Raw genomic sequence first — 15,031 nt, 5'->3', positions numbered from 1 at the left:
ACTGGAAACAACCCAAATACACATCAATAGGTAAAGAGACAAACTGTGGTGTATCCATGCAATGGAGTACTTCTCGAATAAACTCCTTACACATACGTAACATGGGTGAATCTCGAGATAATTACTGCTGAATGAAAGACGCCAGACAGACAAAAGTATGAAAGTGTTTATATAAAATTCCAGAAAATGCAAACTAGTCTCTGGTGACAGAAAACAGATCAATGTTGCTTGAGAATGAGAGGAGGGACTCAAGAGGAAGGAATTCCAAAGGAGCGTAGGTTTTGATGAATAGGATCCCTGTACATTGTGGGTATGGTTTCAGGTATTAGCTACTATCTTTTTTAGCTTCCATGAGACCTTTTTTTCTATATTTGTACCTATTTTTCTGAGGCAATATATGACATTGCATGCTTATGTAGTCCTTATATACATACATATTTAGGTTTGTGCCTGTGTGTCTGTGTGTATGCACGCATGCACACACATATCTTCTAGATCCAGGTCACTAGTGATCATTTTTGTTCCTGGAAAATTAGAATTGACTGGAGCCCAGTGCAGGGCTTGAACTCACAACCCCAAGATCAAGACCTGAGCCTGGATCAAGAATCGGATGCTTAACTGACTGAGTCACCCAGGTGCCCCTAGAATTAACTTCCCCTAAATTTATTTTTTTTAAGATTTTATTTATTTATTAGAGAGAGAGTGAGAGAGAGAAGGAGCAGAGGGAGAGGCAGAGACTCCCTGCTGAGCAGAGAGCCCTGACATGGGGCTCGATCCCAGGACTCCAGGATCATGACCTGAGCCAAAGGCAGACACCTAACCGACTGAGCCACCCAGGCGCCCAGAATTAACTTTCCTTAATGAAAAAATTAGTCTAGGTACTTTTGAGAGTTGTCATGCTAAAACTTCAGGTCCCAAAGTTGAAAATTAAACAAGAACAAACTAAGGCACATATCCACATATTTTAAAAAGCTTACAAGCCTTTAGTGTTAAAGCTACATTTTGCAAGTATTTTGGCTAATACTAATTAATTAGCATGCTAATTATGGCTTTAGAAAGTGGATTTAGGAGAGCTAAACAATGCCTAGGATTCTTTTTTTTTTTTTTTTTTAAGATTTTATCTTTAATCTTTACACCCAGTGTGGGGCTCGAACTCACAACCCCAAGATCAAGAGTTGCATGCTCTACTTACTGAGGCAGCCAGGCACCCTAGCCTATAATTCTTTTTATCACATAGATGTTACTTAATTTGTTGTAAGTTCTGTTGAAATCAAATTATTTAGCCAAGTAGGTACTTTTTTTTTTTTTTTTTTAAGATTTATTTGTTAGCGAGAGAGTGTGCACAACTGGGAGAGGAGAGGGAAAGAGAATCTGAAGCGGACTCTGTGCGGAGCGCAGAGCCCGACTTGGGGCTCGATCTCATGACCCTGAGATCAGGACCTGAGCCAAAACCAAGAGTCAGACAGTTAACCAACTGAGCCACCCACGTGCCCCTAGCTAAGTAGGTTCTAAGAAATAAATGGAGTTTGGTTATTCTAGTATTTAATGTCCTGCTTTGATATATAATATGTAAAGTCAGAGAAATATTAATGGGTAGTTAACATTTGTGTTTATAACATTGTACTTGTAACTATAAACATTTAAAAATGCTTCCTGATTTCTTGAATGCTTACATTGTGTTGTTTTCCCAGGATGACTTTTCGCCCACAAGCAAGCTTCAGCGTTTGCTGGCAGAGTCTCGCCAGATGGTTACAGACCTGGAGCTGAGTACTCTGCTCCCCATCAGCTCTGAGAATCTCAGCAGCAATGCCAGAAACGTATGTGGTTACTTTTCTTTTGACCCCATCTGTGTATCTGAATATTCCACTGAGTACTCATTTGCAAATATCACTGGTCGGGCATCCCTTTCTATTAGAAGGAAAGTTCCTTTATGTCTCTGAGGCAGAGAGGTAGCACACTGGTTTTAAAGATGAGGGAAAAATCACACTCCAGTGTCACTGCACCCAAACTTCCTCTTCCTGATTGCCTGGGTTTATGAATATAAATTCTTGGGGATATAAAAAATATATGTTTTACTATAGAAAATTTCAAATACAGAAGTAGAATATTACAGGGCACCTGGGTGGCTCAGTTGGTTGGGCATCTGCTCCCTGTTTGGTGGGGAGCCTGCTTCTCCCTCTCCTCTGCCCCTTCCCCCTGCATGTGCTCTCTCTCATGCACTCTCTTTCTCTCAAATAAATAAATAAAATCTTAAAAAAATAATAAAGTATCTTTTAAGGGGCACCTGGCTGGCTCAGTCAGAAGAGCATGTAACTCTTGATCTCGGGTCGAGCCCCACATTGGGTGTAGTAAGATTAGTAAAAAAAAATAAACTTGAAAAAATAGTAAAGTCTTAATCACTGACAGGTCCTTCCCCATCTTCCTTCTTACTTCCTCCTTTTTCTTCTCCTTCATTTTTTTTTTTTAAGATTTTCTATTTATTTATTTGACAGAGAGAGACACAGCGAGAGAGGGAACACAAGCAGGGGGAGTGGGAGAGGGAGAAGAAGCAGGCTTCCCACTGAGCAGAGAGCCCGATGCGGGGCTCAATCCCAGGGCCCTGGGATCATGACCCGAGCCAAAGGCAGACGCTTAACGACTGAGCCACCCAGGCGCCCCCTCCTTCTTCATTTTTTTAATACCATTAATTTGTGGAAGAAACATTGGGTCATTTGTCCTGTAGCATTTCCCACATTCTGGGTCTTGCTAACTGTCCTCACTGTTATTTAACACATTCCCCTATCCTCCATGATTCCTAGGAACTGGTATTTAGATCTAGTGACTTGATTAGACTTGGGATCAGTTTGGGGTTTTTGTTTGCTTTGGCATCACTCCTTCACTGATGATGCCGTCTGCTGCGTATTCCATCATACCAGGAAGATCCTAATATCTGGTTGTGCTACTTGAGGATGTAAAGCTTGATCGCAAATTCAAGAGTTTGTCAGCCTGAGCTTTTATTATCATAAAGTTCACTTAATGATTTTAGCATTCTTTGATTATTATTACTCAGATCTATTATTTCTTTATTTAAAAAAAATTTTTTTTTAATTTTTTATTTATTTGAGATAAAGCGAGAACAGGGAGGGGGGCAGAGGGAGAGGGAGAAGCAGGCTCTCTGCTAAGCAGGGAGCCAGATGCAGGGCTCGGTCCCAGGACCCTGAGATCATAACCGGATCTGAAGACATATGCTTAATTGACTGAGCCACCCAGGTGTCCCTAGATCTATTATTTCATTAGGAATTGCAAAATAGTAATTCTAAATCTGTCATTCCTTCAGGGAGTGTTTTACAAATTAATTTTAATTGCTTTTTCTGAGCATAGTAACATTTCAATAGCAGTGATGTAAGTTGCTTTGTGGATTTTATAGCCTTAACATAAATAGTGAAAAGAACAATGAACTTGAAATCAGGATACTTGGGCTCCATTTTCCTAATCTGTCAAGTAAGAGCTTTGAACTGATGCTTTAAATTTAAGAGACCAGGTACATTACTTGGGTGTGCTGTGTGCATAAAGATAACTTGAAAGCCATCAAATTAAATTTTTTGTATCCCTGACTGAAAAACTAAAATAAAAAAGGTCTGTAAGAACACTGAAATACTTCTTTTAAAATCAATTGTTTGTAGCCTTTAATGCATATATACTCATTCTTTAATGAAAACTAGTCCATGGGATACCTGGCTGGCTCAGTTAAGCGTCTGCCTTCAGTTCAGGTCATGATCTCAGGGTCCTGGGATTGAGTCCCGAGTCAGGCTCCGTGCTCAGTGGGGAGTCTGCTTCTCTCTCTGTTCCTCCTCCCAGCTCGAGTTCTCTCTCTCTCAAAGAAAGAAAGAGAGAGAGAGAGAAAGAAAGAAAGAAAACTAGTACAGATCACTAGTTCAGTAAGTTTAGATAAACGTATATATGCTCATGTAACCGATATCCCAGTCAAGATATAGAACATTTCCATCACCCCAGAAAGTTTCTCCATGTTCTTTGGAGTGGACCCCTCCCTTAGACCCACCCCAGGGAACTACCAATCTGATTTTTATCATGAGAGAATACTTTTGCCTGTTCTATAACTTACTGTAAATGCAGTCATACAGTATGTAGTCTTTGTCTGGCTTCTTTCAGTAGAATTATTTTGAGATTCCTCCATGTCGTCGTATATGTTGGTACCTCACTCCTTTTTATTGCTGATTAGTATTCTGTTGTATGAATAGACCACAGTTTGTCTATTCACCTGTTGATGGGACATTTGGGTTGTTTCCAGTTTGGGGTTATTACAAATAAAGTTGCTATGAACATTTTTATATAAGCCTTTTTATTTATTTATTTATTTATCTATCTATCTATTTATTTATTTATTTTAAAGATTTTATTTATTTCTTTGAGAGAGAGAATGCGATAGAGAGAGCATGAGGGGGGGAGGGTCAGAGGGAGAAGCAGACTCCCCGCTGAGCAGGGAGCCCAGTGCGGGACTCAATCCCGGGACTCCAGGATCATGACCTCAGCTGAAGGCAGTCGTTTAACCAACTGAGCCACCCAGGCGCCCTATAAGCCTTTTTTTTTAAAGATTTTATTTATTTGAGAGAGAGCGAGCAAAAGCGGGGTGGGGGGAGGGGCAGAGGGAGAGGAAGAAGCAGACTCCCCGCAGAGCAGGGAGCTCAGTGTGGGGCTCCATCCCAGGACCCTGAGATCATGACCTGAGCCGAAGGCAGCCGCTTAACTGCCTGAGCCACCCTATATAAGCCTTTTTTAAATGGACATGTTTTTATTGCTCTAAGGCAAATACCTAGAAGTAGAATCACTAGTTATAGGACAGTCATATGTTTAACTTTTTAATAAGCCACCATACTGTTTTTCAAGGTGGTTTTACGTCCCTGCCAGCAGTGTGTGCAAGTTCCAGGGTCTCTGCATCCTTGCCAACACTTGGTTTTGTCAGCTTGATTTTAGTTAGCCGTCCTAGTAAATGTGAAGTGGCATCTGGTTCCTGCTTCAGTTGTATTTTCCTGATAACCTGATGATGTGCATCTTTTCACATCCTCATTGGCTCTTCAGGTATCTTCTCTCGTGAGGTGTCTGTTCAAGCCTTCTACCCATTTTAAGTTTGAATTGTTTCCTTTGCTATTGAATTGTAAGAGTTCTTAACATAGTCTGCACACACGGCCTTGTATTTTGTCAGATATATCATGAATATTTTCTCCCAGTTTGTGGTTTGCCTTTTTATTTTCTTAAGTGTCTTCTGAAGAGCAGAAAGGTAAAACTTTGATGAAGTCCAGTTTATCAATTTTTTTCAAATGGTGCTCTTTGTATCCTGAGAAATCTGCCCCAAGGGTGTGAATATTTTCTCCTCCTGAAAGTTTTAAATTTCTGTTTAGGTTTATGGTTTATCTCAGTTTAATTTTTTTTTTTTTTAAGATTTTATTTATTTATTTGACAGAGAGAGACGCAGCGAGAGAGGGAACACAAGCAGGGGGAGTGGGAGAGGGAGAAGCAGGCTTCCCGCCGAGCAGGGAGCCCCATGCGGGGCTTGATCCCAGGACCCTGGGATCATGACCTGAGCCTAAGGCAGACGCTTAGCGACTGAGCCACCCAGGCGCCCCTATCTCAGTTTAATTTTTGCAGGAGGTATGAAGTAAGGATCAGGTTCATTTTTCTTCACATAGATATCCAGTTCTAGCACCATTTGTTGAAAAAACTGTCCTTTCTCATTGAATTACTTTTGGTGACTTTGTTGAAAATCAGTTGGTTGTATGTACAAGGGTCTATTTTTGGACTCTCTGATCAGTTCTATTGATCTGGTTGTTCTCCTTAGACCACATTGTACTGATTATGTAACTCTGTAGAAAGTCTTGAAATCAAGTAGTATACATGCTCTACTTTGTTCTTTTTTGCAAAATTGCTTTGTCTCTCCTAGATATTTTGAGGTCCATAGCAGTTTTAGAACCAACCTGTCAATTTTTATAAAAATACACTCTGATATTCTGATTTCATTGAATTTATAGATAACTTTGGGAAGAATTGACTTTTTTTTTTTTTAAGGTTTTATTTATTTATTTAAGAGACAGAGAGCACAAGCAGGGGGAGTGGCAGAGGAAGAGGCAGACTCCCCGCTGAGCAGGGAGCCTGATGCGGGGCTCGATCCCAGGACCCTGGGATCATGATCTGAGCCGAGGGTAGACACTTAACCGACTGAGCCACCCACGTGCTCAAGAATTGACATTTGTGAACAGAGTATATATCTCCATTTATTTAGGTCTTTCTTCATTTCTCTTAACCATATTTTGTAGTTTTCATAGGTGTCTTGTATATCTTTCGTTAATTTTATTCCTATTACTTTGTTTATTGATGCTATTATACATGATACTTTAAATTTCACTTTTTTTTTTTTTTAAGATTTTATTTATTTATTTGACAGAGAGAGAAACAGCGAGAGCAGGAACACAAGCAGGGGGAATGGGAGAGGGAGAAGCAGACCCCCTGCCGAGCAGGGAGCCCGATGCGGGACTTGATCCCAGGACCCTGGGATCATGACCTGAGCCGAAGGCAGACGCTTAACGACTGAGACACCCAGGCGCCCTAAATTTCACTTTCTAATTGTCTGTTGATGGTATGAAGGACTACAGTTGACTTTTGTAAATTGTTCTTAACTAAATTCACCTATTCTGGTAGGTTTTCTGTAGATTCTTAGGATTTTCTACATAGACAGTCATGTCATTTATAAATAAAGAATTTCTTTTTCTAATCTTTAGGTTATGTCTTTTTCTTACCTTATTGCTCTGGCTAAGACCTCCATATCAATGCTGAATAGAAAAGTGAGAGTGGACATTCTTGTCTTGTTGGATGAAATGCTCTCTGGTGGGGGTATTGCTTGCTTGGCTCTCCATCATATTGGTATTTTATTAGATTCAGAGTTCCATGGCACTGTTTCCATGTGACACAGATGATCTGAAACTACAACATTAACCGTTTTATTTATTTTTTTTTTTTGAAGATTTTATTTTTAAGTAATCTCTACACCCAACGTGGGTCTCGAACTTACAACTCCCGAGATCAAGAGTTGCACACTCCACCAACTGAGGCAGCCAGGCGCCCCAAGAACATTAACCATTTTAGAATCAACACGCTCATTGCCTTGAGCTTCAATATAGTTTCAAAGATTACCTTTGAATAATGGGCCCCCAAAATAGTGATTTTTGAAAGTATATATACCATGTATGCCATACGAGCTTTTCAAAGTGGAAACCCTGATGGACTTTGTGGTGCTTTCTGGGAAGATTTTTTTTTTTCTTGACAAACTCTTTAAAGCATTAGTGAAGCAATTTATTTACTTTGGTGCAGAAAATGTTTTTAAGTATTCATAAGGGTTTTTATTTTAAACAGCTTTATTGAGATATAATGTACATAACAATGTTCTTCCATGTGAAGTGTACAATCCAGTAGTTTAGTATATTTACAGAGTTGTGTAACCGTCACCCTAATCCAATTTTAGAACATTTTCATCATCCCAGAAGAAGCCCTGTACCTTTTAGCAGTCATTCCCCATTCCCTCTCCCCTAGCCCCTGGCAACTGTTAATCTACTTTTTTTTCCTCTATGGATTTTTTGGGCAGAGATTTTTAATCAGTTTGTTGAATAGAATTTGGGGGATCCATAAACTTTGGGAATAGAAATCACACATAAGCTTATTTTAACTAACCTCTAATTGAAATTTAGCATTTCCTTTAATTATGAATATAGGAAACAAGCCACAGTAGTATGTAAAGCCTGTGACTTTGTCCCTAGTAGAGATCATAGATGGTTTCATATCACATTACAGTTACTGCAGATATCTTGAAATATCCTTTATAACTCAGCACTACCTCAGAATTATAGAATAGTAGACCTGCTGCTAGATCTTATTATTTAATGCTTTAATAAAGAAGAGTACAGAGGCACCTGGGTGGCTCAGTTGATTAAAGCGTCTGTCTTACGCTTGGGTCATGATCTCAGGGTCCTGGGATCGAGCTCCGTGTCGGGCTCCCTGCTCTGTGCGGAGTCTGCTTCTCCCTCTGCCACTCCCCCATCTCATGCTCTCTCTCTCTCTGTCTCTCAAATAAATAAATAAAATCTTAAAAAAAAAAAAAAAAAGAAGGGTACAGGGGCGTCTGGGTGGCTCAGTCTATTAAGATTCTGTCTGCCTTCGGCTCAGGTCATGATCCCAGGGTTCTGGGATTGAGTCCCACGTCGGCTCCCTGCTCAGCAGGGAGCCTGCTTCTCCCTCTCCTCCTTGCTCATGCTATCTCTCTCTCAAATAAATAAAATCTTTTTTTTTTTAACTAATTTTTTTTTTTAAAGATTTTATTCATTTATTTGAGACAGAGAGAATGAGATACAGAGAGCATGAGAGGGAGGAGGGTCAGAGGGAGAAGCAGACTCCCCGCCGAGCAGGGAGCCCGATGCGGGACTCGATCCCGGGACTCCAGGATCATGACCCGAGCCGAAGGCAGCCGCTTAACCAACTGAGCCACCCAGGCGCCCCTAAATAAAATCTTTAAAAAAAAAAAGTGCAAGGGGCACATGGTTAGCTGAGTCGGTGGAGTGTGCAACTCTTGATCTTGGGGTCGTGAGTTCGAGCCCCTCATGGGGTGTAGAGATTACTTAAAACTTAAAAAAGGGTGCATATTATTATATCACAGCCTTGTTTAATATTTTGATAACCACATTACTTCTGTAATACAACTTATGGATTCCTAAATATGTCCACACAGTGCAAAACTGTACAGCTTACAGGAAAAATGGGGTTAGGAGCATAACACTCACTTTGCCAATGATACATTTTTATTAAAAAGGACAGGAATGTAATCAAAATGGTAGGAGTTTTTATACCTGTTGGGTGGTTAAGAAATACATAAATATTGCAATAAATATGGCACTTTATCTGGAAAGAGACCTGAAGTTTGCACGTCGAATTGGGTGTCAGGGAGATGGCAGCTTGTGATTCACTGGGAAGTGGCAGGAAGGTAATCTGCTGGGAAGTTGTAGCAGCAAATGTGGGTGGGTGTGGCTTATAACACACCGGGGAAGCTGGGGGGCCAGCGGATGTTTGAGGGGTGCATGTGGATGTATGTATTCCTGCATGCCGTGGCTCAGTCCAGCTGGGTATAGTTTACCTAGTGTTTCTCGTGGACAAAGTTGCACGTGAATAAATGCAAACTTCACATTATGCCCAAATTGTTCCCTAATATATCGGCTATGTCGGAACATCTTCATATTTTCCCAAACAACTGTTATAACAGAACTGACCGTCCTTCAGTATGATCTGCCTGACAGACTCCTACTCATTCTTATGGCCTCAGGCTCTTAACCTCTTCTGTAGGACTTTATGTTAAATTCCTATCTGAGATAAAATCGAGAGCTCCTTCACTTCTGTCCTCGTGGCCCGGTTACATGTATCTGTGTCTGTGCATGTGTCTCCGTGAACATGCAGGTCACAGTGCATGACAGATTACATGCTCGGCTTCCTCTTCTCTGTGAGCACCTTCAGGAGCCCCTCTTATTCATCTTGGCATTCCCATTGTAGCACAGACAGTATCTGCTACGGAGATTGCTCAGTAAATACCTAGAATGGACATGATAGGAAAAAAACAAAACAGTAACCTCAGCTGTAGACTGAAAACATGCTAAAACTATTGATGTTGATGAAAAATTGGTTTAAGAGAATTTTTGGGCTAGAAAGACCCAGAAGAGGTACGTAATCTCAACCTTTCATCTTATTGGTAAGGAAAAGTGATTAAATCTCTTACTTAACATCCCATAGCCAGAATCAGATGATCATTTGGAATTAGTTGGAAAAAATATTGGCTTCAGATGTAATAAATTTTCTAGAAGATTATTAACTAATTCTGGAAATGTTGTAAAAACAATGAACAAATCTAGAGGTGCCAGGGTGGCTCAGTTGGTTAAGTGTCTGTCTGCCTTCAGCTCAGGTCATGATCCCACGGTTCTGGGATGGAGCCCTGAGTCAGGCTCCCTGCCCAATGAGGAGTCTGCTTCTCCCTCTCTCTCTGCCCCTCCCCTGCTTGTGCTCGTACGTTCTCTCTCTCAAATAAATAAAATCTTTTAAAAAAACAAAGAGGGGAGCCTGGGTGGCTCAGTCGTTAAGCGTCTGTCTTCGGCTCAGGTCATGATCCCAGGGCCCTGGGATCGAGCCCCGCATCGAGCTCTCTGCTCAGCAGGAAGCCTGCTTCTTCTCCCTCTCCCACTCCCCCTGCTTGTGTTGCCTCTCTCGCTGTCTCTCTCTCTCTCAAATAAATAAACAAAATCTTTAAAACAAAACAAATCTACTTGGCAAAGTACTTTACAACTCGCTTCGTCTGGTCCTATGAACTGGGTATAGCTAGTTACAGGAGAAAGCAAATAATTGGTTAAAAATCCTTAATTTTTGCAATATGGAAGCAGGATAAGATTCTGAGCGTCCTGTCTGCTTGACCATTTTTTGCCATCTGGTGCTGAGAACAAGGGTCTTATTTCAAAGCCTTTTTCTGCAGTGCACTCTTAGACATCGCTGGGGGAGCACAAAGTGATTCAGACCTTCTGCCAGGGAACTTGGTACTGTTGCCTAAAAATTGCGGAACTGACCCTTTGACATACCAGTGTCACTCTGGGAATCTCTCTTACGAGGACACCCACGTGTGTACAAAGGGGCCCGGGTACAAGTTTTTCACTGCAGGACTGCTTTGTAATAGCAAAAGTTCGGAAACCATCCAGGTCTCCAGCAAAAAAGAACTGGGGGAGTCGTGATGGTATGTCTACACGATGGAATATTACAGAGCCATTAACCAGAATAAGGAAGATCTTGGATGTGGAAATACTTCTGGGATGTATTATTAAGTGAATAGAAGCGAGATACTGAAAGGTTTCTGTGGTATTCTTCACATGTACAAAAGGGGATGGGAGTAAGAACATGTTATCTTTATTTTCTGTCAGTGTAGTAACCATTTAAAAAGAGCCCCAGTAATTTAAAAAAAGAGAAAAAAGGAAAGAAAGAGTAAAACACTGCACAGCTGACCACGTCACCTTCCCCCACAGCAGGCTTCCTACTTCCTTGAGGGGTGGGAATGGGGAGAGATTCAGCTGGAATCTGAATTTGGACTTTTGACAAGTACATGGGACAGGACATCCTCATTGCTTTTTTGAGACTGTTGGTGTTGTCTGCCAGGGTTCTTAACTTTTTTTTATCGCAGGCTGATAAACCCTATAGATCCCTTTTAGAGTAATATTTGTTTGTTTTGATATGTATTCTTTTTTTAATTAAGTTAGTTAACATATAATGTAGTGTTGGTTTCAGGACTAGAATTTAGTGATTCATCACTTACATATATCATCCAGTGCTCATCCCAGCAAGTGCCCTCCTTAATGCCCATCACCCATTTAGCCCATCCCCCCACTCTCCTCCCCTCCAGCAACCGTCAGTTCTCTATAGTTAAGAGTCTCTTATGGTTTGTCTCCCTCTCTGTTTTTATCTTATTTTAATTTTCCTCCCCTTACCCTATGTTCATCTGTTTTGTTTCTTAAATTCCACATACGAGTGAAACCGTATGGTATTTGTCTTTCTCTGACTTAGTTCGCTTAGCATAATACACTCTAGTTCCATCTATATTGTTGCAGATGGCAAGATTTCATTCTTTTTGATGGCTGAGTAATATTCCATTGTACATATATACACCACATCTTCTTTATCTGTTCATCAGTCAATGGACATTTGGGTTCTTTCCATAATTTGGCTATTGTGGATAGTGCTGCTATAAACATGGGTTGCATGAACCCTTTCGAATCAGCATTTTTGTATCCTTTGGATAAATACCTACTAATGAAATTGCTGGGTTGTAGGGTAGCTCTATTTTTCACTTTTTGAGGAATCTCCATACTGTTTTCCAGAGCAGCTACACCAGTTTGCATTCCCACCAACAGTGCAAAAGGCCCCGCTTTCTTCACATCCTCACCAACACCTGTTGTTTCCTGACTTGTTAATTTTAGCCATTCTGACAGGGGTGAGGTGCTATCTCATCATGGTTTTGATTTGTATTTCCCTGATAATGAGTGATGCTGAGCATTTTTCCATGTGTTTGTTAGCCATTTGTATGTCTTCTTTGGAGAAATGTGTGTTTATGTGTCCTGCCCATTTCTTAACTGGATTATTTATTTTGGGGATGTTGATTTTGTTGAGTTCTTTATAGATTCTGGATACTAGCCCTTTATCCACTAGGTAATTTGCAAATATCTTCTCCCATTAGAATAATGTTTCTAAATGAATAAAATAAAATACATCGGGTTATAAAATACATAGGAAGGCTGTTTGAGCAGAGAGGAAGCAGCATGAGTGAAAGCCCAGAGAATAACCCTAGCCTAGCTCAAATGCAGGCCCCACAGGGAAAGAGGAAGAGGCTGAGGAGGTGGGTTTACCCTGCAAGCTGAAGTTCACCACCTGCGTCTACCCATGTCTTTCCAGGTATCATTCTCCTCTTTCCTTTTTTTTTTCTTCTTCTTTTTAAAAAATATCTCCTGAAACAACTAACAATGCTAATCAGCCCTTAGTAGGGACTTTATTAACAGTGACACAGTTGTTCATTCCTATTGATGACCACTGTCTTCATTAAGGGTTCACGACATAGTCCATATTAAGGCTGACAAAGAGCCAGTTATATTTGGGCATTAGCTGATTGCCGTAGTTGAAGAGATGACATACGTGGTAAAGCAAACAGAGCCTTCTTACTAGGCAGTTAGACCCAAAAGGGCCCCACACACGAATAGGAAATCAGTACCTCTTTGCTGGATGGATGGTAGTTGTATGAAATTACTTCTTTGTATTTCATTAATTCCTTAAGTTTTAAAGGCATTTCTGCTATATTTGTGTATTGTCTTAAGTATTGTCCAGTTTTTCTCTCCTGGGTACTAATTTTGAAGTTGTTTTGTAGAACTTAGAAGTCTCAGAAGAGTCAGCTCAGAAAACTGCCTTTCTTAGTAACTGAAGAAAACAAAAGTCAGCTTCACTGTTCATTGTGGTCATAGGTAAGTCACCTTTGTGTGTATCTCCCCTTCTATCTCCCTTGATATTTAATAAGTAACTTGGGAACATTGATAATGTAGAGTCAAGGCCATGCATTTGTTTGACCTGTAATCCTTTCTCTTATTTGACCTATTTATACATACCTTCTAAATTTAATCAGTAAAATGTCAATTATTTGAGAAATGCAGATCAAAAAGTTCTTGATCTCAGTGCCTAGAATTTTAAACACAAGGAAGTAAATACAGATAGCTTGCTTTTTTGTGTTTGTTTAATATTTTATTTATTTATTTGACAGAGAGAGAGAGCATGTTGGAGAGATCACAAGCATGGGGAGCAGCAGAGGGAGAGGGAGAAACAGGCTTCCCACCAAGCAGGGAGCCTAATGTGGGGCTTGATTCCAGGACCCTGAGATCATGACCTGAGCCGAAGGCAGACACTTAACTGACTGAGCCACCCAGGCGCCCCTACAGACAGCTTTCAAAATCAGAATCTAAATTAACATTTCAGGGGCGCCTGGGTGGCTCAGTTGGTTAAGCGTTGACTCTTGATTTCGGCTCAGGTCATGATCTCAGGGTTGTGAGATCGAGCCCTAGGTCGGGCACTGCGCTGGGCATGGAGCCTAATTAGGATTCTCTCTCCCCCTCTCCCTGCCCCTCCCTCCCACCTCTGTCTCTCTTAAAATTAACACTTCAGCATTTCATTTGGCTGGAAAGAAGTCTTTTCATGGGGTTTTAAGTTTTATAAAAAGGCTCATTGACTGGGGCACCTGGCTGGCTCAGTCCATGGAGCATGTGACTCTTGGTCTCAGGGTTGTGAGTTCAAGCTTCACGTTGGGTGTAAGCATTACTTAACTATAAAATCTTTAAAAAAAAAAAAAAAAAAAGGTTCATTGATGTAGTAAGTACTTTCTTGATTTTTGTTTCCTTCTATCAAACCTGCATTTCAAATGCAAAGTTTCTTCAGAATCCAGTTTGGTAAGTTAAAAAGTATAATCATTTCAGATGCTTTCACTGTAAGCAGAGAGCATCTCAAGAACACTGTGAAAGCAGTAAGTGTAGGTAGCCCTCTTCCTCTCTCCTGTTCTTTCTCTCTCTTTGCTGAGAAGTTTTCATATTTATGGTATTTTGCATGACCTTATGTAGATAAAAATCAGGATGTATAGTTAATTTTTTAGAGGCTGGGAACTTAAAGAGCACACCACCCAATGCTCTCTTTGCCTTGGTTTTATTAATTCTGTGTTTCCTTCCTGCAGAAGCTGATTTCTCATCTTTGGAAGGCAGGAGGCAGACATCAATACCTAATACTTAACCTTGAAAACAAAAAGGGGATTGTAATCCTTTGTAAGCAACATTTAATACCAAAGGGAAGCAGAAACTGAAAGTTAATTTTTCAACGTCTATATTTTGTTTGTTTTCAAGCTGACCATTTTCATGTTGGAGAAATTTTTTTTTAATGTGTAAGAAATTAGACCTTACTGTGTATTATCTGTATACAAACTCGGAATTATGCTCAGAGAGAAAAGGACTTCTCTATAAAGATGCAGACTACAGTTAAATACTAGAGAAGCTCTTTAAAAGTGTGGACATCCAATAGAGAATCCCTGCATGTAAAATGCTGTTTTTAACTATCTGATTGTTTAAAAACCTGTGCATACATTTAAATTATAACCAACAGCTTCTCAAGAGTCAGCTGCAGATATATGAGAAGTAGTAGTCTCTTCTTTGTGGCTTTAGCCCTGAACTTTGCTGTGTAAAATAGACATAAAATGATATGATACAAAATATTTTTAACCGGAAAGTATCTCCTCAGTTAACTGACAATTGAGGTCCTTCTGTCCCAAAGCTGAACAGAGCCCCATCTCATCTGGGTCTGTAGTAAGTCCCATCTACTTACACAAACAAAAGCTTGCTGGAAGATCAAGTTTTATATGCATTTTTTTTATCATTAAAAACCAGAACACTTCCCT

At 40.3% G+C, this 15,031-nt stretch overlaps 1 protein-coding gene across 10 annotated transcripts in view; it reads left to right on the top strand.

Annotated features, from left to right (window-relative positions):
- The window catches only part of CCDC62 (coiled-coil domain containing 62), a 40,532-nt gene extending 25,912 nt beyond the window's left edge, over positions 1 to 14,620 (top strand). For 9 of the 10 annotated variants that reach the window (XM_054510542.2, XM_054510543.2, XM_054510541.2 and 6 more), the window contains 2 exons: positions 1,692 to 1,817; positions 6,437 to 6,763. In XM_054510542.2, coding sequence (XP_054366517.1) covers positions 1,692 to 1,817; positions 6,437 to 6,583 — 273 coding nt within the window. In that variant the 3' untranslated portion in view covers positions 6,584 to 6,763. Of the gene's footprint in view, positions 1 to 1,691; positions 1,818 to 6,436; positions 6,764 to 12,973; positions 13,068 to 14,317 lie in introns of those variants that run through there. The other variant, XM_045887757.3, reaches the window with a different exon arrangement.
- The last annotated feature ends 411 nt before the right edge of the window (positions 14,621 to 15,031 follow it).

Source organism: Mirounga angustirostris, unplaced genomic scaffold (genome assembly GCF_029215605.1).
Source record: "Mirounga angustirostris isolate CCGP_5_RB_7025 unplaced genomic scaffold, mMirAng1.0.hap1 SCAF_14, whole genome shotgun sequence".
Classification (NCBI taxonomy): Eukaryota; Metazoa; Chordata; class Mammalia; order Carnivora; family Phocidae; genus Mirounga; species Mirounga angustirostris.
This window is presented reverse-complemented; position numbering and strand designations above follow the sequence as displayed.